This window comes from Empidonax traillii, unplaced genomic scaffold (assembly GCF_003031625.1).
Source record: "Empidonax traillii isolate 1590-97213 ecotype Southwest subspecies unplaced genomic scaffold, ASM303162v1 scaffold93:size1158651, whole genome shotgun sequence".
Taxonomy (NCBI): Eukaryota; Metazoa; Chordata; class Aves; order Passeriformes; family Tyrannidae; genus Empidonax; species Empidonax traillii.
Window position 1 is genome coordinate 1,112,103 of NW_020955286.1, and position 27,415 is coordinate 1,139,517.

The 27,415-nt window shown below is 47.6% G+C and overlaps 1 protein-coding gene across 3 annotated transcripts; it reads right to left on the reverse strand.

The window, feature by feature from the left end:
• Positions 1-970: 970 nt before the first annotated feature.
• Positions 971-26,389, reverse strand: LOC114056494 (transmembrane protein 151B-like). 3 transcript variants are annotated; one of them, XR_003571013.1, is made up of 3 exons: positions 25,894-26,296; positions 4,215-6,038; positions 971-2,725 (listed from the first exon to the last, which is right to left on the reverse strand). XR_003571013.1 is itself a non-coding variant. In XM_027881726.1 (2 exons), the coding sequence occupies exon 2, from the start codon at positions 6,003-6,005 to the stop codon at positions 4,608-4,610; it is 1,398 nt and encodes a 465-aa protein (XP_027737527.1). In that variant the 5' UTR covers positions 6,006-6,038; positions 26,341-26,389; the 3' UTR covers positions 2,762-4,607. The 3 variants fall into 3 exon arrangements, 2 of the variants coding, with proteins under 2 accessions (XP_027737527.1, XP_027737526.1); XM_027881726.1 differs by lacking the exons at positions 971-2,725; positions 25,894-26,296 and adding an exon at positions 26,341-26,389 and having other exon boundaries at positions 2,762-6,038; XM_027881725.1 differs by lacking the exon at positions 971-2,725 and having other exon boundaries at positions 2,762-6,038.
• Positions 26,390-27,415: the final 1,026 nt, after the last annotated feature.

The window sequence follows — 27,415 nt, forward strand, 5'->3', positions numbered from 1 at the left end:
AGACTTTAGTTGCCTCATGAGAAAAAATAATGACCATTAGAATAATGTCGTGTTTCTACAGTGATTTTCTTCTAAGGATTTCTTCCAGCCTTACAATTACAGAGGCTTACAGCACTACGCTGCTCCCATGGGCTCAGGAAGCACTCCAGTGTGCAAGCAGGAGGGAGGAGGCACAGGCAAGTGCTGTGACTTGGCCAAGCCCGACTAGGAAGGCATCAGCCGAGGGAGCATTGACTCCACATGGTGTGCCTGGAGCATGCTTCTACCTTGACAGGCATGTTGTGCTTCATCCAAATGTCAAATGCAATGCTCCCAAAGGCTTGGGAAGGGGTTGGAGAAGGGAGCTTTTATCTGTGAAGAGGAGAGTACCCAACAGAAAGCTGTTGTGGCATGGCACAGGCCAGCCTCTGGGCTAGTGTAAGAGACCAAAGGTTTGCTTGAAGCAGCAGACCAAATGGAACCTTCCCCATCAGGGGATCTGGCTTCAGCTCTTCCGAGAAGGGCTTTGTGCTAACAGTGATAGGCAGGAAGAGCCATATGAAAACTGGACTGAAATCCTGCATGCACTGCCAGTTGGAGTGTAAACTGCAGTCAGAAAACTTATGGAGGATTATTACCATGCAGAAATCAGAGGAACTGGTGAGTCTGAAATGCTTTTAGGAACTAAAGACAAGTCATCTCTCCTGGCCTCTTGTGCCACAGAATTAAGCACCATGGCTTTGTTCTATAGGCCGTAACATCAGTGACGGAGCTCACTGCTCACACACACAGAACACCACTGATGCCTCCCTGGGTCACATCCTTTCCTTACTTATTCTGTTTCGATATCGTGTTGCCACATCTCACCAGCCTTGCTGAGAAGCATAGGCACATTCTAGAAAATGCCTGAAGAGCTGCACAATAATCAAGTGGTGAATTCCCACTTCTGGGAGAAGATGAAGGACAAGGAAAAAAAAAGGAAGGGGGGAGAGAGAGAAAAAGCAGAAGAAAGACAATATTTGCTGGACTTCCTCACTTCGTTTTACTGTTCAGCCTCTTCTAATTATTAAGAGCCAACAGGGCATCTGGGACAGGTTATCCCAGTGAGAAAGCACTCCCAAACACCCATTTCCACATGAGAAGCCATAGCCCTAAAAGTTCAACAAAACCTGCTGGTGCATGCCACCACTCCATTGTCAAAGTAGTCAGTCTGCAGTTGGATACAAATTCCCTGTGTGTTGTAAAAGATTTTTTCCATAGCACTGCCTCGTTTGCACTCTTATTCAAGAATCTGTCCACTCCATCCTCTGACTTGGGATTTGAAGAGCAGTGTTAATCCCTATGTTGCTAGGGAGCAGATCCCTCATTCTGCATCAGGAAGCTGTGGCAATGGCAAGAGTGATTAAGAAGTGGTAGTGAAGGGCTGCTAAAATACAGAGGTAATTCTGCTGTACAGATGGTTATTCAGGTGCTTCCTGAGTGGGAGATCTGTTGAAGCCAGCATATTCAGTCCCAAGCTAGAACAAGAGCTGCTCACAACTTCTTGGTCACCACCAGAGGCTACAGCAAGTCACAGGAGAAAGCTCTGTGTGTGAGAGGGCTTTTGCAGCTTAGGGATAGCTTTTCAAATAAAAACCCCAAAGTTGGGCTGGAACACAGTGGTTGCAGAAACAGAAAACCTCAACTCTTTCCAAACCCTGCCAATGACACAGCTCAAGAGCTACTGGATAATACAGTGGCTTTTGAGGACCCAGAAAAGGGTTAAACTGCATATAAACTGTCTCAGTTCTCTGCCCAATCCATCCTAATAGTGTGACTGCCAGAGCTTGTTCATGTCAGATAATAATACTGTTTAATGTGGCCACTTCTGAGGACCCCAATATAACTCTCCATCTTGGAATACATATGGGACAAAACTGGCTATCCCAAGACCTTGGGTATGGTATTTAAAGACATGGGTGGCTGCGGAAGCAGCTCACAAGACGGCTGAAACTCATCCTTCCTGTATCGGGGCTAAGCTTGCCATAACTGAGTTATGCTGCTCATTTGGGAATTATGTTAGCTACAGCTGAACTCTGTTTTCCTTTAATTTATATTATTCTACCATCTTTTCCTTTCTTGTTTCTTGTCTTCCTCTCTACCACCTTCTTCAGTAAGCAACTGTGTTGAAATGTTCCAGCCTCTCTGTTTTAGCCTCCTCCAGCTCTTACATCTTTCATGTGTGCTGGCTTTATTGTGTGAACAAAGTAAGGACAGGGAACCATATTAAAGACTTGTGTTGACTTCGTCTTCGGGATAAAAGGATGTCAGGTATGAGTCTGAGCTTTGAGTTCAGGCCTGATCCTTTCCTAGTTCCCAAACTCTCCCAGCCCTCCCTGGGGGTGGCAAGTGGCACAGAGTACATGGGGGTCTAGGGACCACTGTATGGTGGATCAAAATTTGGATTTTTCTCTAAGTTTCAGTGTTATCCAGTTTGGCCCCAGCCCAACCATAATCATTACCCCAAGCCCAAACTTGGTTTTTCCACGTGTCTGGGATGGTTATTTTTTTAGAGGTGATAAACTATCACATCATATGTGTTATCTATCTTTTGTGATAAATGCCAAGCTGTCAGAATGAAAATATCACATAAATCACACATGAAGTATTTACATTAAAAAAGATCAACTCATAAGAATTTAAACAACCTTGCTGATGGTTCCATCATTTGCAGCCGATTAGCCAGGCATTGCCAATGTTTCCATTTCTGGGGTTGAAATAAACACAGCACATCAAAAGAGAGTCATAAAACCAAAACAAAATGTATTTAACATGGTGCAACAGTCAATGCCATAAGTATGGAGACTTACATATAATCTACACATACTAATATGACTTTACAAATCTCATATTGCATGTTGATCCACACAGAACAGACCTGGGAGGAAGCACCTGTTGCCAGTCCCTCTGGGGGCTCAGTTTCTTACCTACTTGTAAGTTAGGGTGACACAACACTTTGTTTTTGACAGTGACCATATTGCAATTGTATTGCATTCTCTTGCGAGTCAGAGTGGACAACAATCTCCACCAGCCATGTGACAAAATGGTATGGAGCTTGCTCAGCATATGACCATCCCTCATGGGTCGGAGGTTTGGCAGATGCGAGGTCCCTGGTGGGTCGTCAGTGTGGCCACAAGTTTCTTGGATCAGTCCCTGGCTCTCGGAGGGCATCCCACAGCCCAGAGTGCAGTGGGTGCTCTGCATAAGGTGTCAGGACCAGACACCTTATGGATTTGGAATGGCTGGGACTAATTCTGGAAGATGCTATACCTGCTCCAGGGGAAGCCTTGTGGGAAGAGCCTGGAGGTCCAAGCAGGACTGGCCAGTGGGGCTGGCTCCCAGCTATGCTCCCTGCCCGGGGCTGGGGTGTCACTGCATCTTGCCTGGGAAGGTGGCAGTGGGCTAGGGGCCAAAAGCCCTCCCCAGGGCACACAGAAAGCTGAAAGATAACGTAGAGCAGTCCGACAACTGCTGTAATAGACACTGTGGGTGGAAGAGCTTCCTAACAGCTCCAGACTCTCTGTGGGAGGGTTAATACCATATTTACCTTTCCCTCTCCAGTCCCTCTTCCCTTGTCAAGCCTGCACTGCGCTGAGCAGGTGGTAGGAGTGAAACAACCACAGACCTACAGTCCTAAAAATAGTGGCACTAACAGAGCACTGATCTACATTATAGCTCTCAACGATTGCTAACAAGGGTGGAGCTGGACAAGGGCAACTACAGCTGGAAACACAGCAGCGTCTCTGATGCAGACCAGGCAGGGCAAGGTGAGCAAAGGGCATTTTGCTTTATTGGTGTATGTCACGGCTCCTGGAAGAAAGTCCTTAGCACTTCTCAGGGGCCTAATAATTTGTGGCTGTGTGAGCAATGACATTTGTGCTGTGACAACCTTATTTTTGTCCAATTACACTCTTAAAGATATCCTCACTGGCAAAACCCCAGAAAAACCGGAAAGCAGAAATAAGAGAACTAAAAAAAAGGAAGATGAAGGTAAAGCAAGAGGAGGAGCACATGAAGAAAGGAGAGAAGGAATGGCAGAAGAAGAGGAAAAAAGTTTAGGGAAAATAAAATAATAAAAAAAGCACCTCATTTGGGGTTTGCAGGAGGTGACTCAGCGCCTGCTGATCTGAATTCTCCTTCTGAGTTGACTCTGGCTGGCTACGTGCCTTGCACCTTGCTCTATCTGAGTTTCTTACCTTGCAAAGCATCCAAGAGGGCAAATGTACTGGCAAAGCACAGGCTTTAAAAATCTTCCAGCAGCCACAGCAGTTAAAGGTGACTGAAACGTAAAAAAAGACTGCAGGTGGAATGGGAGGAGATGCAGGGAATCGAGGAGTAGAGAAAGGGGAGGAGTGAAAGAGTGAGAGGAATGGGGAACAAAAGACTAGGGAGACCAGCCAGAGGGGGAGAAGCTCTCGGAAATGAGGTTATCTGTTGGTCAGAGTGAATATGTCCTCTTGCTGAAGGGGGGAGAGCTGAAGCTTGTCCTGCTGACCTGCTGTGGAGACTGATGCTTGCAGGCTCCCCACTGGTGGCACCTCTGAAATCTGTGTCCTGGGGGAGAGAAGCCAAATAACCACGGAGACCTGTCACAGAGAGGTTTCTAGACAGGAGGAACGCCTGACGTAGAAATGCCGCCCATCGTGCCCCTCCGGCCTGTGCACAATCAGGACAGGGAAGAACCGGGCATCGTGGTAGGTTGGGGGGCTCTCGTTGACAGCCAGCTGGCTAGAGTAGGAGCAGCACTGCTCATCCTGGCAGCCCCGCTCTGCAATGCTGCTGCTGCGGCTCCTCCAAAGGCCTGTCCTGTGGGAGCCGTGAATGCGGCAGAGGGAAAAGCGGCTGGTGTTGAGGGAGAGGCGGGAGTTGCCGCTGCAGCTGTGGAAAGCATGGCGTGAGAAGATGGAGGAGGTGCTGGAGGCACGGTTGCAGCGGTCACAGCCATGGGCTGCCTCGCCGTACCGACACACTGTGTAGGTGTTGTAGGTCGGGGAGTTGGCCAGGTCCATGAGCATGGCTTCCGAGTAGCTAGGGATCAGCTGCCGGTTGGTGCAGATGTGCCACTCCAGCTCGGTGCTGTCCTGCGTGGTGTCTCGGGGCATGCGGTACCGGTACAAGGGCTCCTCTGCCGCAGTGGGGGCTGTGTATTCCAGGCCCAGCAGCTTCTCCACGTGGTAGTGGACATAAGCAGTCCGATACTCTATGAGTACCCTGAGCGGCCACGAAATCATCAGGATAGCTGCCACCCAGAAAGCATAGTGGGACACATACCACGGGAGGTGATCCGGGTCTCCGTAGGCCATCATAAGCTCCTTAAAATCCACATTTTTAAGTTGCATGCCTTCCCTCACCTCCATGTAGTCATCCAGCCCCTCGATCTCTGTGAAGAAGTGAGCTCTCTGAGTCAGGTAAGAGTTCTCAGACTCAATGTTGGCAAAGCTGAAGCACTTGGTGAACCTCAACTTGGTGGCTGTATGGCTCTCCAAGCCCAGGAGCTCCTTGGAGATGTCCTTGTATCCACAGTGAGAGTAGTCAAATTCAGCTTCAGCCACATGTGTATTGACCCTCTCATGGTAGACCTGTGTGGTGGTGTAGGCATCGCCATTGCGGTACCGGGTCACCTGCCGGGTTCGCCGTACAAAGTGATAGCTGATGGCCTTCCACCAGATGCACGGAGTGGCTTGCTGCATGCGGTTGATGCACTCATAGACACTGTCCACATCTGCCTTGTACTGCAGCTCTCTCTTGACGTGGCAGTGCCAGCACTCCACCAGGTACACCACATACAGCATAGAGAGGAAGGCCAGTGGGATATAGACATAGCCATCTGAGCACGGGCTGTCATGGTAGATCATGGACTTGCCCTTGAAGGAGCTATCGAAGCTGAGCTTGGTGACTCGGGCCAGCTGACACCAGGCCACTGCACCCAGGCAGCCGTACATGAGGATGGAGAGGAGGAGGCATTTCCAGTGGGACTCTCGGCACATGCAAGCACTCAGGGACTGTTTCACGGGGCGTTGCTTCAATCACACCGCCGTGCAAGGGGAGAGAAAGACAAAGAGAGAGCGAGGAACCCGTCAGTCAGGCCGCTTTGCACAACACACACAGTGACTGTTGCCTTCAAGACCGTGTCTGGCTTTGCTCTCAAACTGTCTGACTGGGACACCACCCTATTTAATATAAATGTGCATATAAACAGAAACACCCTGCCAGGGACAGAGGGCTCTGGACAAAGCTCCTTCCTTGCTTCCTCATGGCGCTGGGGAGGGAAGTTGTTTGTGTGGCAGTGACTCGCTGTACCTGCACCCCAATCAGATGGGCCCCTCTTCAGGGGGCAAGATAGGTTACCATCTCCTTCTTCCTGCCTGGGGCCAGCATCATTTACACACCCTGCCATCTTTTGAGATTGAGAGGGCTTCACAGCAGGTGAACAGCCAAAAGCGTGGGGCTCTGGACTTGCCCCATTGCTTTGTAAGTGCCCGGTGCCTAGGTGCCCATGTGTTGCTGTTACAGAGGCTCAGGAGCAGCATCCATTGCAGGGCTGCAGCCCCACAGGTTGTGCCAATACAGGAGGACCAGCACTTCATGGAGCTAGAGCTGCTGCCTGACTCAGAGCTGACTCACACGCAGCACTGAAACCAACCAAATGATCGACACCATTTTCTTGGAGGTGAGCCATCAGGAAAATTACTAGATTCAAGCACATTTAGTTGGAAAAATTGTCAAGATTACAGCACGATGCAGCATAGCTTCAGGCTGGTTAGAAAACTAGCTCTGACCTATAATACCTGAAAGATTAAGTCTTGGAGCTGAGAGTGTATGTGTGAATATTTAAAATGTAGCACATCCCTCTCTTTCAAGTTCCAAAAATCAGGTTGCGAGTAGAGCCAGAGTTCGCACTCCTGTACGTCCACTTCGTCCCCTGAGACAGCGTGATTGCAGTCCTTATCCCAGCCCTGGTGCAGTACATCAGCCGCATTGTCATGCGATGTTCAGCTATATGAAAAATGCCAAATCAAGCCAGGCAGCTAGCGGAAACGGAGTTGTCTCCCAGCAAAGAGCAGCAGCAGCATGAGTTACATTACTGGCTGGCAGCTGCCTGTCTGTAGAAAGTGCATGAAGAGAGACACCCTGCTGCCCTAGTAGGTAATGAGGAGGGCTGTCTGCATCCGTTTTGTTACTGCCATCCTCTGCCTCTCCCCTAACTGAGGAAATGACAGTGAGAAAGCAGATACACACTGATACTCATGCATCATTGTGCCCTCTGCTGAGCCTGATTTCATGCAAAAATAGAAGCACACAGTTACACCTTCTCCCAAGGGACCACCTCTAATGCATCAAACTGCTCCATAGATGCCAACAGATGCTAGGTTCAGGAAATGTCTTCTTTTTGTTTCTCCACAGAGAAATTTCTCCCCTACTAAAGCTTATCTTGGACCTACAGCAGTTAAGATTCACTAAGTGATCTTGAACCAGCAAGGAATTTAAGTAGCAGCATCTTATGACTCAGGAAATAATAGCATGGAGCCACTAGAAAGAAGAGTTTTCTGTCCTCTCAATGAGATGGAAGCACTGGCATCTAACCTTGAAGGGCTGTAGAATCAGATTTAATGCTGCGGCTTTTTTTTTTTCCCTGAGACAAAGAACCACTTCTAAGGAACTATATACAACTTGCTATGAACACTGTAAAACTAGATTTCATGGGGTTTGGTTTGGATTTCATAGCTTTTAATCTGACACTGTGGAAGTGCAGAGCAATTTTACTGATTTTAGGGAGCTGCATCAGTATTCACCTGCAGGGACTTAGGGAAGAATCTGGCCCCTGATTCTTCCTGATGCATCCAGAAGAAATCTGGCAAGAATTTCTATTTTTATTCCAAAATTTTTTATGTATCTATGTGCCAGAATAAAGAATGATTCTTCTGAGCTGTATTCCCGGTCGGGGCCCCTCCCCGGGCAGATGGAGCTCGTTAGCCCATAAGGCAATCCATCTACGTCCCGAGGACCTCACTGCCACCGTCCAAGCGTGCTTGGCCCCGGCAGATGAACCTCAGGATTAAAGGGTGGGCTCAGTTCCGCGCACACTGTGTCTCACCTAAAAAATCCAATGCGCAGGCTGGAAGGTGGAAAGACCTTCCCCGGTTCTTCGTTCGCGAAGAGACTGGCCATTATTATTCTGGCTGCTGTATTCTCTTTACAGCAGGTACAAAAGGTGGAAAGAAGCTAAGTGTTTTATAAAGTACAGGCTTCATAACTTCTGTAGGTAGGGTAGTGGAAAGACCTTACTACGGGTGAGAATAAGGTTCTTTTTTCCTTAGCTGTTTGCAAGTAAACCTTGAAGAACTCCATGAAGTGGTTTCAGGCAGTCCCTAAATCAGCTGAAAAGTAACTGTAGAAGTTTTGGGAATGAATCCCCAAGTCTGCATGCAGCTATGGAGAGTTTCATCTCTTGAAACTCTTGTCAAATGTCCACTGCTCAGTCTCTGTGTGGTTACTGTTCCAGTGTGGGCTTCTGCCCCAGCTGTACCCTGAACTCCACATATGAGCATCAGGCTCGCCTGACTCATGGGAAATCCACTTCAAATTACTGGTTTTTTGTTATTTGTCTCTTCTTGACATGAAACTAGAGTTTTTCAGTGCTAGAGTAATGCAAAACCATGAAGAATTGCAAAGCTCTACCTTTTTTTTTTTTTTTTTCCCTGAAGGTTTTTTGAGGTGAAAAAAACCTCTAAACATTACCATTTCTCTACTCCAGGCACTGAGACTATGCAGCAGAAAGCAGCCAGGCAATATTCTAATACATTACTTCATGTTCACATTCAGGCTTTCACAGGCACCTCTCATGTAAAATCGCTTACGGTTAATACTGTGAAGAATGCCAGTAGACCTAGCAAAAAACGCCCAGCAGTCAGTTTTAATGTGAGTGCTTAAGAAGTCCATGCAGCTCCAGGAACCCCATGTTCTTCCCTGACTTACTGAAAGTGCTGTCAACCTGTCCCTGGGCACAGCCATGGGAGAAGGCTGTCCCACGTCAGTTACAGCACTATTTGCCAAAGGCACTGCAATCCCACCTTTCCTTTATCGGACTTTCCTTAACTAACAACTTCTCTGCGGCCCAACCTCCAACCCAAAGGTTGGCTTCTGCCCAAGGAGTGATTCAACCAGCCCCGCTGGTTAGGGCAATCAGGGGCTATATCAGAGTGGGCAAATACCTCCTAATGTGCTTATCTCTGTGAAACGCCATCTCACCTCTGGGGGATGAGATAGCTCTGGTTTCACCAGTCCTGGGGCAGCATCCAGCTGGGTTGGCAGTAGCTCTGAGGCTTGCAGGTCCAAGATGATATTTCTGTATGCATCCTCTGGAGGCACTTCAAAAATGGTCTTCAACCCACTGCACTGAAAGGGCTGAATCAGCCCAAGGCAGGTTTTCTCCACTGTTTTCATTGCAGCCTGTAGAAAAGGCAGCTTCTCTTGTCTTTGTATTACGGAAGGCATGCAGCCATAGAACCCACTGCCACATCTGATTCACACACCTAACCGTCCAGTTCAGCAGGACCTTCACGTTCAAAACCCTTTGGTGAAAACACAGTCTTTTTCTCCTGGCTCTTCTGACCCACCGTCTCATTCCCACCATTGTTCCAAAGCAAATCTCACTGTCTGGAAGTCCTCCATTACAAAAGGATCTCTTTTCCAGGATCTACCTCCCAGCTGTCCCACCTATTTTAAGTTCTGAACACATTCATCTGGCCTATATCCCCTTATTTCTCCTTCCTTTCACTGAAATATTTATCTAACACAATTATGTATTAGAAACACTACTGGAGTGTTTGTAAGAAAGACATGCAATAGAACATAATTACAATAAAGGTATCAGACGTTCAAAAATCTAATAAGTAAATATATCTTTTCATCTGTCTCTGCATAACAAAATCATTAATATATTAAGCCAGTGGCTCCCAGACTTTATTAATTAACATACCACCTTCTTGCAAGAATTATGTTTGTGGTACTACGTGAAATTTTCTCCTTTCTATGCATAGTGTTTCAGATCAAAACAGGGCAAGCTTGTATTTCTGGATGAGTACAATAAATGCTTAAGGAAACTAGCAATTTCCATGATAACTTGGGCCAGCCAGTGAGCGGGATTTGAGTCCTCTGAGGAATGTTGTGGAATCCGTGTTGTTTTGATGTGGAATAAAAGCATAACCTCTGGAAAATCTTAATAGAGAAACATAATTGAAGAAAGCAAAGACAGAGAGCCTAACAGAAAGCAAGAATCAAAACCAGAATAGATGGAGGCTCAGTCACCAGGCACTTTTTCCATGAGCCAGCACTTGCAGACTTGGGAGTCTAACACAAATCAATAGAGGTGTCCTTCCTCTCCTGCTTGCGGGGGTTTTCCTTAGGGCTTTGCTTCCAGCATTGACCTGAGAAACATTCGGACAGATTAAATGAGACACAGGTTGCCGAAAGAAGTTGTGGATGCCCCATCATTGGAAGTGCTCAAGGACAGGTTGGACATGGCTTTGAGCAACCTGATCTAGTGGAAGATGTCCCTGCTCACGGTAGAGGGGTTGCAACTAGATGGTCTTTGAAGGTCCCTGACAACCCAAACTGTTCTTTGATTCTACAACCACGTATTGTGAGGAGGGATGGATTTGTCAAATCAAATGTTTCACACAAAAGGTCCCAACCAGCTGTCATGATAGTAAAATTTGTAAAAATCTCCTGTTTTGGAAGGAATGCTGTGAAGAAGCATAGCTGAGCTGTCAGTATCATTGTTTATGAATTTCAACTTGTGTTAAAAATAAACACTGTAAATAACATCTTGCTATGCTCTGGCATGCTGCTGAACCACTTTCAGAGGCCTCTCTTCTCATTGCACCCGACTGGATTGGAAATTCCTCTTACCCAAACTATCCATAATCACATGCTAAAATTCACTTTACTTTTTCACACTTAAAAAAAATAATCAAAAAATATTTGCCAGATTCTCTAGTAGACCTCAGCATGAATGGGGAAAATGCCATGAGTAAGAGGTGGCATGTGTGGGGAGGGCTGTGGGTGTCTGTGCTGTGAGCCTTGCAGAGAGGGGCAAGGTTTACGGATGGCCCTGGCCCGAGCTGTCCCTTGCCCCAGACAGTCAGTCAGCCCTACAGCACTGCTCTGAATTTGCTTTGGGGTTTTTAGGCCCATCATTTCCAGAAACCTCAGGCAGAGCAAAGGGCCTGTGTACAACACAAAATTAAGTCAGCTCCAAATCCTCTCATCCTCTGTTTGCTGCCTGGTGGTGTGGAGCATTCTAAGACACTAAATGATAGATGCTATTTAATTTGTTGCCACAGCTGCTGGAAAATAGTCTGGAAAGCTCTAACTGCCAATGGAGAACAGGAATTTCAACTGACACCTGTAGCAGACAGGAGTTTCCAGGTTGGCAACATTTCGATTATTTCTCCTTTAAGAAACCTTGTTTGCAAATGATAAAACATCCAGGCAGTGGCTGAAAGGGCAATTGCCTTCAAAGACGCCCTCTGATGGCAGATGCCCAAGATCAAAAGCAGGTATGCAAGGGCGGACTGGAGCCTCCCTTGCACGGACACACCCACCCACTATTCCTCCTGGCTCAACAGCAGCCAGGCCAGGTTCTGGTTGCAGCAACCATAATTAAAATAATTAAAACGTGGTCTGTGTTACAAGATCATGCAGATTTGGGTTGTTAATCTTGCATAGCATAAGTGGTAGAAGGAGAGTGGAGGGGGAGTGCACAGCCTGGCATGTCCCCTGCTTAGCATCTGGAGCCAAGTGTGCTCTAGTGGCAAGAGCAAAGGGTTGGCCAGGGTTTGTCTCTCTCACCCATCCCCTGACTCCTCGCAAGCGATCAGATTTGGGACACTGGGAGGCAAGTTGTAGCTGGTGACCATGCTGTATGAGCCTGTAAGTGACTGCATTGGGGGTGGCCAAGAATGAAAAAAAATTAATTTCCTTCAAACCCTGATTTTTCCTTGAAAGGTATACTTGAAATGTAACAATGATGCTAGAGAACCAGAACAACATATTTCTGAGTAAGTGAATTGTGCTTGTCACTCTAGGTCCCCTTTCTCCTGACGAGTACATAAGATTGAATCAATTCCCCAAGGTCCAAGTTGAGGTGGTCTGGGTATCCCCATTGTTCTGTGGGAGCTGCCCCTTAGCAGGAGGAGGAAGTGCCACACTGCCACACTAAGAGAAGCCCAGACTGATTCCACCAGCCCACGTTTTTGAGTGCCTAACCTGAAACTCTGGAGCCTCTATTTTACCAGTGTTGGCTCACTGCTTTCACTGACCTCTGGATACAAGCATACCTGATAGCAGGACTCACCCAGTAGCCACATGGCAGGGATCCTTATGGTAGAACAAACAGCCAGACAGTTCTTTGGCACTTATAGGGAGACATAGAAATTTCTCCTACCAACTTTGAGAGGTTATTCTGAGTCAGTAAAGTTCAGCTTATATTACAACCCAAATTACATTTACACCTTAAGACTGCGAGACACTATGCCTTTCCCCCATAACTCCTGTATCTCACAGACAATGCAATTTCACTCTACCATCCTATGTATAGCCCAATAACTAGTGGCTGGTAAAAGCTCATCTTCTTTAAAGACACTCTACTTTAACTGATAGACTAAAAGAAATGAAGAACCTGCAATCCTCTTTATAATTTGTTCTGGTGATGAAATTTTATTGCCATTGTAATTTTGTCTCACTTCAGCCCCCATTCATGGCAGTGAGGATGCCCCTTCTCCAAGTGATGAAAGACTCCTTTCATATGATTGCCTTCTTTCTCTGAAGATATTTCTCCATTCTAATTATGACATCCCTCAGCCTTCTTTTTGACAATTTAAATGAGCCAAGGTCTTCAAGTCCTTCACTGCTCTAGCTCTTTTTGGTGCTCTGCCCTCTCTTTAGCACCTTGAGATCCTTCTGAAGTCTGTACCCTGCAAGTAAATACAGGAGTTCAGCACTTATTTCACTGTCATCACAGTAAAACATAAAATCACCTTCCATTTCCACTGATTCCCCCCATTTTTACTGCCTTCAAGAGTTGCATTAGTAGATTTCTGCCTAGCGACATCCCAGGAATTCATGTTCAACCACTCACTCACTTGGCTCCCAGGTGTTTTTTGAGTCAATCTTTCTGAGGACAGCTGAAGGGTCGGCTGCACTCTCCACCCTGAGATGTGTAACTTCAGGTTTGGCTTTGGATTGAATAACTAAATTATCAAATGAAGCAGATTCCTTAGGAGAACTGTGCTTGTTCATCATTACAGACCTGTCTGCTAATGTTTGTGCCAATTGTAAATGTTACCAGCAGTAATTTTATGCTTAATTCCAGTGGGTAGTGTCATATATGGTAATTATTCCTGCAGAACTCTGCCAGTCTAATGGCTAAATATCTCATTAACTTATACAAGACAACTGTTTTCACAAAGCTAAGTGTCAATCACAAAAACAAGGCTGTAAGCATTATGTGGTCACTGAGGTGCTCCTCACACTTCCTGTGCTAACTGCCAGGAATAATTCCATGTGCAGTTCTGCATACAATACTAAGATAAATCCTCCCAAAGCTTCAGTAGAGCGCATTATCACCTAGCTTGCTGTTACTGTATGCTATTCATCAGTAGCTGTATTTTACTCCAAAAGTAGCTGTTTAGCAGTATGGACTTGAAGCCCATTTTTTTCTAGCTGCCACAGTAATGCTTACAGCATGCAAATGGTTACAGTGACAATGGGAAAATCTTGTTTTGTCCCCTTCTGGTTTTGGCAAAATAAATTTGAACTGAAAGTTGCCAAACTGACACCAATAGAAGGTGAAGAAATAGTCTGTGTCCAAAGGAAATGCAGAATCATATTCTTTAAAAATTTGATCTATAATTTTGCCTTATCCTTGCTATTTCTTCATAGATCTCTACTGACAAAATTACTTTTTCCTCTTCTGTCAGTCTTCATTCTTCAGTCTCCTTGAAAACTCCAGCACGAGCTGTATAAGCAAAAAACATGCTGCCACAGCATCAATTTATTCTGTTTGTTTTGTGGACAGTTTGGGTCCCAAGTTTGACTGTCTGTATCTGGTTCACAGACAGATATCTGTGTTCCACAATTTCAAAAGCATTAAAATTCTCCTTTGGGGAAATCATGCCAAAACTGTTTCCTGTCCTTTTAAACCCCACATGCATTTGTCCTTGGTGGCTGACCTCAAGAGCTGCAATTTTGCTGAAGCAAAATGCTATCATGTCTAAAATAAAAGAAGGAGAGAAAGCAGAGGGTAGCAAAGACATGGCCTGAATGGAAAATGAGAAATCAGGGGGGAACATGGAAGGTGGGAAGAAGTGAAGGACAGAAAAGGATAGACAAGACGTGTTCAAATGCCAGTGTCGAGGCAGGGGAAGGGTGCTGTCAGGTGAGGACAGAGACCACCCAGCCTGGGCAGGGGCAGGAGGGAATCAGTGCTTCTTCTGTTGATGTTCACCTGGGTCCTTTCTCTAGGGCTGAGTCTGACAGCACAAAAGCACTGTATGAGCCAGCAGTCCTCCCAGTCCATCTATGACCTGGAAAACAGCTATTCCTGAATGGCTGCTTTCTTGCTGCTGTTTTTTCTCCAAAAAACAGATCTATGTCCCTATTTCCTCCCCACAGCCTGGGAGGTGGGATAAAGCTGTGCTAAATTGGCCCAGAGATTCCCAGGGAGGTGACAGCATGCTGCAGGACTGATGCTGCAGCTGTGTCTCAGCAAGATGTGCAGCATCACAGCATGTTCCTGCTCCCTGCCAAGACCTGGCTTTGGGGCTACAGGGTGTCTTTAACTGTCTTCCACAACAAAATGACCCCCCAACTTGGGATTACTCGTGTAAGCAGAGTCAATCTTATATTTTTATCTTTACCTCTTTTACTTAGCAAGAATAATCTTTTTGTCCATGGGGAAAAAAAAAGAGTGGGGGAAGCACTGACAGAGGACTGGAAGAAAATAAATAAAACTAGGGAAGAAAGAAATAAAAATGGTGGATAAATTAGCACCAGTCATACTTGAATTTGCCTCTGTGGATTTATGCTTGTGATTAATATATCCCAAAGAGATACCCAAATGGGAAGGAATAATTAACAGCCACAAGTCATACACTTTTGCAGATGGTGACCTGCCTGGATGAAAGTAGAATTTTCTTTCTAACTATGAGAGATTTCTTCATCTTGGTCCCACCTCTGGATGGACATAGCAGGACATAACACAGAGAGGACCACTGAGTCCCTGATAGACAAGCCCAAGGCTGTGCTGTTAATCATAACTGAGGTGAGTCCTGACAATGTGACCAGCCTCTGGAGCTGAGAAAGGCTTCACCACTTCTGCAGTGGACAGGGATGATACAAGAAGAACAAGATTATTTCTATCCACTGTCTCAAAGCAGCCACAACAGATGCAGGTGCATCTATCATCTTCCAGCTCCTGAGATAATCCTGGCATCTGGGGTGGTCAAGGAGAAGACAACTGCCCAAGTGTCATAGTAGAACATCTTAATGCTTTCCAGGGCCAAATGAACTCCTAGATCAGATCCTTCTTAGTACAGTGAGCCTGCAGGGCTGTGCTAAACCAGATGTTGGTGTAACGGTGAGTAGAAGTGCTCCTTCACCATGTGACCGAATCTGGGCACTGTGTGGGGTGTCAGTAATAAGGCCTGGTGAGGGAAAAGGGAGATATTACAACAGTAATTTCATCAATCCCCTCCTAGGGAACCCGAAAAAAAATTCCTCCTGCCATCCATCTTGAACGACAAGGAGCCCATTACCCATAACTCATGCTGAGCCAGTAGCAAGTGCTCTCAGCACGGCTGCAAACACAGGGGGAAAAGGAAATAAAAGGGATAGAAGGCAACAAAAAAAAAAAGTAATTTTGCATCAAAGATAATTGCACTGCAGTCCATGGTTGCTGCACGTATATTTTAGATGCACCATTTACTCTTCTGCCACAAAACTCCTGTGAGAATAAAAACTCCTGCAGGCAGGGGACATGATGCCAATGCATAGCAGAAATGCTGTTACTAGGTTTGAAAATAATAACCTGCATGCACTCCAAGTGTCTGTAGCGTCACTGACTCAGACATTCACTTTGGCAACTGCCCTCCTGTGGTGAGCAGGGATCACCTGGTTTCTCATTTTAATCCATGCAGAGATTCAGTCTCCTCCTTCCATCAACGGAGCTGTCAGGAGAAACACCTCAGGGTAGGAAGGTGCATCAAAACTATGAAAAGACACAAATATTGCTGATCCACCTGAACTTCAGATGCCACCCCTGAAATACCATACAAAGACAGTCTGTTATTTCACAACATTCACCCTTAGGAATTGTACCCAGCATCTGAAGATGAGGAAAGAAGATGTCTCGATGCAAGCAGCCTCCAGTCCTCTTAAATGTCAGATTCATCATTAACTCTTACAGGATACTCCTGAGTTCTTCAAGCAGATATAAAGGAAATCTCAGAAAGTATAGACATTTGGATCCCAGACAATATATATGCTGTTCATTGCAGCAGGATGGGAAAGCCACTCACTAAAATGCAAGGGTACATATGTGAGTGTCATGAAGAATTTGGCCCTAGACACATCCATGGGTGACACTTCCACATGCTGCTCCAAGGAAAGCTGTGCAATTACGTTTTCAGTTCCAAGGAATCCTAGCAACAAAGTGGTCACCATTTACAAAATAGAAATTATGGCTATTTTAGTGGCAGCTTCTTACAAGAGCACAAAAATGCTGCACTAACAAAATCATTGCTTCTCCCCCCAGATTGTTGATGTTGCTGTCACTGACTTTTGACTTGGTAACAACACAAAGAGCGTACTTAGTGGCAGAGAATTTTTCCCAGTAATGCCAATGCTGGGTATGAGTTCATCAGGAAAGAAAAGCTGGGATTCAGCTAGAATTCAAGCTGCCTCAGAGCAAGAGTAGCTCTAAGAACAGTTCTTTTTTTCTACCCTTCCAGTACCCATCATGCTTAGTTCATATTACCTACTCTTCTGCCTTGCATATTGGTGGTTTCTAGTAGACACAGGATGCACTTTACAGGTATAACAACATGGCTTACCTCAACACTTATCAGTTAACTGATAAAAGCATCACATAACCTCAGGACAGCTCCTGGGATGCAGTTCCCAGCCACTGCCAGATTAGTGAGACCGAGTGACTGACATGAGGCTGTGCCACTCAGTATTTTCCAGCTTGCTTCGTGCCTAGCCAGCTGCTTGCCCCCTACTAGCCAGCCCTGCTGCACGGAGGTTTCTGGGCAAGTGCCCTTGCCCCTGCTCCCACTCTGCAGGGAGATCCTGAAAGGGCTGATGGCAGCATGCATCTATCCACTTGTCCCGTGGCTGCAGAGTGGAGCTGTCCTCACCTTGGCAGGAGCAGGCTTTAGTCTGCTACAGCCTGTGAAAGCCAGACCCAGCTCCCTGTACTCCTGGACAAGCTGCAGGCAAAGGTGCCACAGCCCCCGGGGATCAGCTAGGTGCAACTTCCTGACTGGTGCACTGGTGTTACCAGTGGCTTTGCTGAGACGAAGGGAAAACTGGCACCAGTCAAGGAAAACAGAAGGGATGGTGGGACCAACTACCATTGCTTCAGTCCAGGAGGGATGGGGACAGCAGGGAGGAGAATGGGGGAGAGTAGCTATCTGCCAGCCTCTGTGTGCTTGACAAAGTCTCAGCTGGGTTTAACAGGAATCCTGTAAAACCTGCTTCTCCCTCAGTTTACACAGAAGATACAGCTCTCCAGGGGAGGGGGAGGAGTGGGCAGGAGGCTGGCAGTGCTCAAGCCAGCGTGTGTTCTCCTGTGCTGTGCACACGATCAGCTTGCAGCATGGGATGTTAGTGCCATAGTTCAGTGGTGTACTAAAGCTTGTCCCTTCCCACTCCCAGGTTCCCAGGGTCACCAGTGCTCTTATACTTGAGGACCATGTCCTGTCCCTTACTGTTCTCATCATCACCACAGGTCTTGGGTGTCCTGCCCAACCTTCCCTCAACATCATCGTGGGGAAGTGAGGAACTGACGTGAAGCCAAGCTAGACAACAGCCATGGACCAGGGCTGGCGGGGGGGAAGCAGGGGGCCAGGGAAGACAGCCTAGTGAGGAAGAAGCCAGTAGAGTGTTAGTTCTGCACCAGCTGTTTGCAGCCTAGTCATTAAATGCTTCTGTTTAGAGACTTTGTAAATTAGAAAAATAGTTAATTGTTATGAATACTTTTTAATCTTTGCTTACTCTAAAGGAACACCTTAGGATCTAAATGGAGTATATAGAAACAACTCTCAAGTCCTCAGAGGAAATATGATCCAGGACTGATCCAAGGTCCAGAGAGGTCTGGGGGAAGTCTTTCAAAGGGAACTGTGAATGAAGCTTTGCCCAGAACCACGACATTTTATTTTTATTCTCATTTATTTGAAATGCCATCCTTTTATTCTAGTAAAATCAGAACAATATGGCTCTGTGCTTTGACCTATCAACCTCCAGCCTTCCCATGTGTGACCTCACAGTCAGAGGACATCAGCCATATTTCAGCAGAGGAACTGCCAGCCCCACAGTGCTGGGCTGCTGCAGCTGAGTCTGTGCCCATGCCAGGTCCCTCGTGCTGCTGAGATGAGCATCCCTTGCAATAACATCCACCCACTGCTCAGGCTTCAGCTGCTCTGCACCTTCCTGAACACAGCTGCACCCTCAGCATTGTCAGGTTTTTATAAGGGTACTCAGGTTAAGATGAGGTAGTATCCCAGCAGCTAATGTTTTCCTGTGAGAAACAAGATTTTGTCATAAATATTACTTTTCTCTCCCTCTTGCTTCTCTGTGTCACATTCTGCAATAACATGATGGCATAGCAGGTGAAAACTTAACTGGAAATTCATTTAAACACTTAATGGTTAAAAGGGATCCTGGGATCCAGGACACCTCGTTTTTATTTCTTGACTTGACTTTGACCCATGTCATGGTGCCAGCACACCTTTTTTATACCTCCTGAAGACACTGAAAAAACAGCATTTATAAACTAATTTCACATGAGCATTGCAGCACCACTTGGAAAGAAGGCACCTCATCTGCATTTGAGCTGTTGCATCCTGCCACTCTGAGTATCAGCGGGTGGGAAGCAGAGGATTTAACTCCTGCCCTGGCCTGCTGACAGGCAGTCCCCTCCAGAGGACCACGGAACATCTCAGGCCTAAAGATAGACTGTCATTCCCACATTTTCAGCACATGCTCTCACTACTGCCCTCCTCCACCAGGTACTGGCATCTCTGGCTGGCCATCTTACCTCCAGGCAGCCATAAGGGAGTTCTTCTCTTTTCTTTGGTCGTCAGAGGGACACTCATGCTGGCATGACCCTCCTGGCAGATGCTACAACCCCAGCCTCCACTGTGCTCTGTGCTCCCTCTGCCCATTGCAAGGTCAGGGACGTGGCATGGCTTGTGCCTGAGGCATTCAGGCTCGTGTCCTCCAGAACACACCATGCTGGTTTGCAAGAGGTACTCAAACTAAGATGCCGATGCTTCATGCTGAACCACTTTGTTACCACATTAATAGAATGTTGTATTCCCCAATTCCCAGTCCAGCTCCTAAGGGCAATCAATCACATGGCTATGAAGGAGGCCTCCAGCCATAAATGCATCACCACAAATCACTTATCTCCCAAAGACAAATATGTTGTGATCTGCAAAAGTCTGTGACTGATCCTACTCTCTTCCCTGGGAAGGTCAGATTAGTCAGACTCCACATTTGCAAGTCACCTCAATTACCTGTTTTTAGCTTCCTTGCCAGGAGTGTGATCCTTTGCGATCTGCTCTTTGCTCTTCACTGTCAGCTCCTACCTTGCCGGTACCCACTCTCACCAGCTGGCTGTTTCCACCCACCTGCCCAGAGGCCCAGTATTACCAGTCTTTCCTTAAGAAGGCCTCTGCTGGCTGAATGCTGAACTGGGATGTGCAGCACCTCAGGTGTATAGAAACAATGCCATGTCTGAGTTGGAATTCTCTGTACATTCTTCACCTGATGTAAAGCCCTGGAAGTCAAAAGTGTGTGCATTTCATGGGGTGTGAGCCCCTTCATCCTTTCCCAGTTGCATGTGTGGCACCTTGAGAGAGGCTGCCAGCGTAACCAGACACCATTTCACAACTTTAACTCCACACCAGGAGGGCTGCCAGCCTCCTGGTGGTGCTGAGCTACTGATGCCATGCACAGCCAGGCTCCTCCATCCTTCCCACTCACCATCTGTCCTGCCCGTTTGAGGCACTTTTCTCGCTTGTTTTCATGGCTGCAGAGATGTGCTGTGGGCAGCGCAGCCAGCACTCAGAGAGCAGCTGACATGGGTGGCTGTCAGAGGCAGCTTCAAGCCCTGACCTGCCTTGTGTGTTCCTGTTGGCAGAGACTCGTCCAGCTCCACTGCAGCAGCATCCCCACCATAACACCGTGTCGGCTCTTCTGTGCAGTGCTGCTTAAATGAAGCTACCCTATTAGAGTTTTGGGGAGTTCACAAAGCTGTTACAGCAACAGTGACCTCAAAAAGTTTCAATATGTGCTATTTTTAACTTTACAGGTCTTAAGCTCAGAGGAACATGATGAACGATTAGAGTCTGAAAGTGAACTATATTTTCCATGATTAGAACTTAAAAACTAATTAACTACTTAACCATGCTTTTCCAAAAAGTAGAACTCCTACTCTAAGTGGAAACTCAGACACAGCCTTATCTACAGTCTAACAGTGTAACAGTCTCACTGTAACAACGGAAGGGTCTTACAGTGCTGAAGATAGCTCAGCAGCCACTGCTTTTGGTGTCAACTCATGACCATGTGCAGGACACACCTAGAAACAAGGCCTACTCATTATGGAACCACTTGAGGATATTTCACCGCTTTTATTCTCTGTTTCCACAATGTCCCTGGTGACTGGCAATGATTTGAGCTATTTTCTTCCAAGGTGTAGAAACAGATAAAGAAGAAATAAAATGTTCCACTCCCAGGAAGAAGATACCTCCTCCTACACTTCTTGCAATGACTTGCACTGACTGAAAAGTATCCTTGGTATACACACTTTCCTTCTTGAGGGAGATTGTCATCTGGGGTCTCTGAAGTGAGAAAGGGAGAACCAGGAGAGTAATTGGGGGGTCAAAAAAGTGTGCAGACCCATTGTTTTTCCGCTGGTATCAGGTGACTGTCCACCTGAAAGAACAGCATTAGGAACCAGGTCTGAAGGGGAACTACCACCCCTAGCACTAGTCTGTCCCTTTCCCATGAGACAACATCTACACAGTTAACAGCTATTTGCCTAAATTGTCCTTATAACCTTCCAGTGGCAGAACCCCACAAGTTCCCCAGTTGCTCCAGCCCAGTGTTTCATTGAGAAAATTCCCTTACTGGCAAGATTGGGAAAGTCAGCCAGAAGGAGCAACTCACTTCAGTCTCAGCCACAGTGGCGAGGCGCATTCTTTGGAGAGGACAGAAGACTCTGCCTGTAGAAGCCCACACAGCTGGAGCCAAGGCTGTCCTTCAAAGCTCAGATACATTAATTTGATATTTCCTATCTATTTTTTAAAACCCTTGACAGTTTCTCAAGTGAAGTGGAGAAGACAGTCAACTCCAGGGCACCAAGAACAGACATGTGATCAGAAGATAAAGTGGGACAATGAAAAGAACAAAAGCAGAAAAAAAGATGCGATGCTTACAGCATGGATATTCTTATGACAGAATCTGCAATGCAAATACTGCCTGGAACTGGAGGATCATGCAAAAAAGCTTTCCAGTTCCTCAGATGCCACTCCTGCTGCACTTTTTCCTTTGTCTTTACAAGGGAAGTCATCTGGAACAAGGAATGAGGAGCACTACTTGGTTTATGTTTAATGAATAAAGCAAGGGCAGGAGGGGAAGAAAGGGTCTTGTTCTGTTTGACCTTCACTCAAGAGAGGGAATATCATGCACTGCCTAAAAAAAAGAACTGTTTTGTCAGTCATGCTCACTTGGGATGGTGACAGCCTTCCACCAGGCTAACCATCAGCTATCATTCAGGGGGTTAGCTGAGCAGGTCCTTTGCGTGAGGACTGGAAGTGCTATAGGGAAGGAAAAGTGAAGCTTCCCTAGGAATCATGTCTCACATTTCCTGCCCTCCTCTGGCCCTGTGCAGCTCTTGAAGGGGGAGGTTTACACAGAGATAGGCCCTCACTGGAGATTGATACACAATGGTGCCTCTGCAACTTTTGCTTAAAAGGTGGTGGGGAATATTATCCTCCATCACAGCCCCTGTGCCTGCCCTTCTCTCCATCCCCTGCACCTGGGCTTGTTTCTCTTGAGTACAGAAGTCTTGGAAATGACAAGACTCTCAAGGAAGAGGAGGGTGCCACAGAGGCAGCGGGGTGTAAATGGGCTCCTGCAGATCTGCAAGGGAGCAGAGTTGATCAGACTGTGGAGACTTGCTGGTGAAGAATGGGCACATACAGCAGATCTGATAAACCTGAAAAGGCTGTCTGCCTCTGCCACCTCTCATCCACCTGGGTACAACTTAGCCCACAGACGGGGACAATTTAAAGGTAACTGGTCTAAGTTATTAAGGGCTTCATGCCTGGTGTTTTTAATGCTATAAGCCTTGACAAATTAAATAAATCTTGGGGGAAAGGGATAAAAAAGCTGGAGAACTGGGTATCTCTTCAGTGGCACACTTAAGAGGAAAGGTGCCAGCTATGTTTTGACCTGACAGCCTCTGAAGCTGTAGCCTGCAAACAAGCACTATGTGTGTTTTCTTAACTTGTAACACCCCCTTGGTGCTGCTGTGACCACAAACAGCACTTTTCAAATGAGCTCCTGTTATATTTCCCACTGGCAGTAAGAGGCAAATGAGGGAGTTTCAAGTGGCCTCTCTTTTCTGTAACATCTCCATCAGAGAGCCGATGACCATAGGTTTCAGGAACATCAACCTGTGAGGTTTTCCCTTTTATTTAAATGGTTTAACTGATTACATTATGTCATGCCCAATTAAAGTTCTTAAATATGGAAGAGAAGATAAAGCCAGGCATGGACAGCTGTTTGACTCTGGCAGTACAGACAAGACAAATAGGTATTTCAAAATGTCAGGTGGCTGCAGCTTTCAGCTTTCTTCGGTGATTACTTGGCTTTGCAAGCAAATAAATGATATTTGTACTCACCAGCTTTGCTTTCCTGAAAAAAACCCAACACCTTAATTTCCAACTAAGTTTTAAAATTTTAAATATTTAAGCCACTTCCCAAGTGAGGTGTAAATTGGAAGAAACGCAGAAAAGTCACTATCAACTCTTCAGTGTAGGTGGAGGCTGCCACAGTAATATCGAGAAAAATAGCCAGACCACTGCTTAAGCAGGGCAGTACATAGCAGCAGGTTCTGCTATTTCAGGGAGGAAAGCAAAGGCAAGTATGTCCAGAGAAATAATCTACAGCAATAACTGCTGAAACATTTGAAAAAAATGCATCCTTTACATTCCCTCCCCTGAAAGGTTTTGGTTCCTTTTCAAAAGAGTTCATGGGATGGTAGAATTCTACACTAATACCAAAAGCACGACTATTCCAGGTCATCCAAGCAATCCATATCTCAATAAGAAAAAACTTAATAGAAAAAAATCAAACCAGAATACTGGCAGGTAATCTGAGGGCTTGCTCTGACATTCAGCAAAGTCAGCAGTAAACCTATGTGGTCCTTGGCACAACAAGTCAAGGGCCGTGACAGGTAACTGAACTGCCGCGCTCCTTCCTGCTCCACAGCCGCACCTTTGCTTGTCTTTCTTTTAAAAATAAAAATGTAGACTTCAGACACATTCTCTGTTAATAGCTCAGGGTTATGTCTCATGTTGATTTATTACCCAACAAAGGCAGTTTTCAGTCATTGTCACCATTTAGGTCCATGCATTTGGTCTAAGTGAAATCCATGAATGACAAGGTTGAACAGAGAAGCCCATGAAATGCCCATTTAATACCAATACTGGGCACTTACATGCAACTGCAGGTCCAGGTGCAAAAAATCTATATACATGGTGATGTGGAAAGCATGAGGAAAGGACCAATACTGTAGGACTGCAGTGTTAAGATATCACTGTTACAGGCATTTGAGATATAGACTCAAATGTGCAAATGTTAGTGTTGGAACAGAAGAAAAACTGAGAACAGGATGAATGAAGCAAGATATAATGTGCTTAGCAGAGAGATCAAGTGCTTTAGTGTCTAGAAATGGCTTAGATGTTTTCATGGTGTACTTAATGTATTGGAAAGCCTTCAGTAGCTCCTGGTCCTAGACCAAATAAATCAAAAAATCCCTTCCAGCATTAACCATGTATTGATCTTCTGCAGGGCTGTAATTACATTGGGGAGTTCTACCACTGGAACAGCAGCTGTATCCTGGATCCAGCCACAGCTCTTCATGATGAACTGTGTCACAGGTGTTTAAAAAGCAATCAAATAGGAGAAAACCCTAATTTTCACCTATGGAGGATAGTTTTTCAACCTGAGCTGTAAAGTCAATTTTCAATTAAAGGTGGTTTAAAAAGTGCTGTTTGGTTTTAGCCTAAGTATACTGTAGAGTCACACAGACTTTGTTGAGGCTACTGGATTTTGACTGTAGGATTATGAGACTGCTGATGAGCATGGGACCTGTTAACAAAAGCTTTAGGCAGACTAACTGTACAACACAATGTTCCAGGGCTGCTTTCACTTACGTTTTCAGTCTTCTCTGCCTGCTTCAAGGCTGCTCTCTGTATTCCTGGGAGCATGTACATTTGTTTTAAACTGCATAGTACAAAGAAAGTTCACTCACTTCCATGATCTGCACATGGATTACACAATGTAAATGGCAGATGTGTCAAAACTGTTGGAAACAAAGGCTATGTTAGGCATAGAAGAAATTTCCAGGCATTTCTAAAACAGGGCAGCTTGCTGTCCTGAGCGTGCAGGATTGCACAAGCACTGTCACCTACTGTCACACACAGCCCTGCAGTTCTGTCTGGCCAATACCTTGTGGCTCAGGGTTCTGTGTCAACACTCAGACACATCCATCATTCCCTCTCTATGCTATGCAAGGCCAAAGTGAGTGCTTCACAGATGACCTGAAGAAACATACTAAGCTGTATTTTCTCCACTGTCTTCTACTGCCGATTAGGTAACAGGAGCGCCTAGACCCCAAGGGAAAAGGAGAGGCATGACCTCCTCCTTTGCTCCAAAACACCTGAAAGCCACAGAGCCCCAGGCTGCAAGCCCCTTCTCACTCTCAGTATGTCCCTCCGGCCATTTCCACTAGTTCCTCGCAAAGCTGCAGTCCTCTTGACCATTTCACAGGTCCCAGAGAAGCAGTAGGCTCTCCTAGGCCAAACGCCACGGGGCTCACGTAGCCAAACTTCTACTAGGCTGGCCCGCTTTCCCTGCCAGTGCATCGTTCCGGTGCAGGGCCGGTGGATCAGCGGCCGCCCGAGCCCGGCAGCAGCGCACGGCTGAGCGCAGGGGTCCGTCCGTAAAACCCCGCATCCAGCGAAAGCGGGGCTGCGGCCGCCCCGCCGTCGCAGGAGGCTCGGCGCGGCCGCGGGGGTCCCGCCGGCGGCCCCGGCACTGCAGGGCGCGGCGGGGCACGGCCCCGCACCGCACCGCACCGCACCGCACCGCGGCTGCAGGTAGCCGGGTGGGCTGTGGCTACGCTCCTCGGTTCTCCCCGCGTTGCAAACACCCCCCAGTCGGGACACCCTCCTCCGGCCCCGGCTCCCTGGTTTCCCCCACGCCCCCGTCGGCCCGCCTCCCAGCCCCTCGGTGGGGCTGCCTTTGCCCCTCCCGGTCTTCCCCCCAGCCCGGTCCGGGGCGGACGCCGCCGCTCACCTCCTCCCGCACGGCGGCGGCGGCGGCGGCCCCCGGCGCGGGGATGCTGCCCGGCCCGCTCTCAGCAGCCGCCTCGGCTTCCCCCTCCGAGGACATCCTTGGCCATCACCGGCAGTGGCGGCGGCGGCTGCCGGACCCCGGGACGGCGGAGCCCCCCGCGGGCCGCGCCCCGCACCGTGGCCAGGGCGAGCCGGCCCCGCGCCCAGGGCCGCCCTGCCGGGTGCTCCGGACTCCCTCCACCATCCCAGGCAGGCGGGCAGGGAGGGACGGAGGGAGGCGGCGGAGGGGAGGAGAGAAAGACGAGGCGGAGTGGGGGGTGTCCCTGCCGCTCCCGGCCCCCCCAGGTGGGCAGGCGATCGCCCGGCGGCTCCCGACGCGTCTCTGCGGGCGGCTGGGAGATGCGGCGTGCGCCCCCACCTTCCCGAGGGACGACCTCCGAACCCCTACCCTTCCCGGGGTGTCCCCTCCTGTCTCCTTCTCGGGGATAGCCTCGCTGCCCCCTGCGCGAGTGCGCCCCCTCCCCGCCCCCCATCCCCAGGGATGTGCCCCCGCCGCCGGGCACCCCCCTCCCAGCGCCCCGGCCCTCTTCAGTGCCCCGGCCACTTTTCCCGCTTTTCCCCAGAACCCACTGGCGGCGGGACGCGGCCTGGCAGCGGCAGCAGGAGAAGGAGAAGGCGGAGGAGGAGGCAGGTTGCCCTGGGGAAGCGCTCCCGCACGGAGCAGCCGGACAAACTTGCCCGGCGCGGCCCGGGGATGTTCCGCTACCTTCCCAGATCTCTGGACGCGCGCACCGGGGGCAGAGGACAGCGCTGCCGGGACGGAGCCCCGGGGCTGCCCCAGCACCGCGACCCTGCTGCCCACCTTCACCTCCTTTTTCCCGGAGGAGTAGCTGGCACAGGAAATGGAGGCACCCAGCTGCTCCTGCACCTTCCTATCCTCCTTGCGGCCTCAGCCTCTCCTGTGGTTTCATCTGCCTTCTGCACAGGTCTCCCCTCACAATTGCAGCCTCCTGCAAACTCCCTGCACTCTCAACATTTCTTGCTCCTGCCTGCATCTTGCATTCAGCGCATCCAGTCGTGATCGTCCCTTCTGCTGATCAGGACTGGTGTACTGCACCATCTTACTTTGGCATGTTTGCTTCATGTTTCATTACACTCTTATGTCGCTCATCTCATTTGATCCATTTCTCTCTCTGTGCCCTGGAGCAGCATATTTTTTAAATCCTTCATAAAAATCTTGTAAGCAGGCAAGTGAACACTCTTGAAGCATCAACCTTCACTTTAATATTCATACTTCAACTCCTGCCACAACATGCTTGCTGCTTTTTCAGGCATTCTGCTCTGGAAAACTCCACTCTGGTTTCAAGGCACTCAGTCTGTGTAAGAGATTGATTAGAAGGACTGTAGAGCAGAGAATAATGCTTGGTGTGTGAATGCATAGAGAAAAAAAAAAACCAAAACCAAACTGATATTTTCTAGAAGTTGGGCTCTGATAAATCCGAATTTTAGAATATTCATCGCAT

What these genes read in the sequence shown, in the direction of transcription:
- LOC114056494 (XM_027881725.1), bottom strand. Translation starts at nt 25,989, where the DNA reads ATGTCCTCGGAGGGGGAAGCCGAGGCGGCTGCTGAGAGCGGGCCGGGC. An exon ending in CCGCCGCCGTGCGGGAGGAG is followed by an intron (nt 6,039 to 25,893) that starts GTGAGCGGCGGC and finishes GTGTGATTGAAG; the next exon opens with CAACGCCCCGTGAAACAGTC.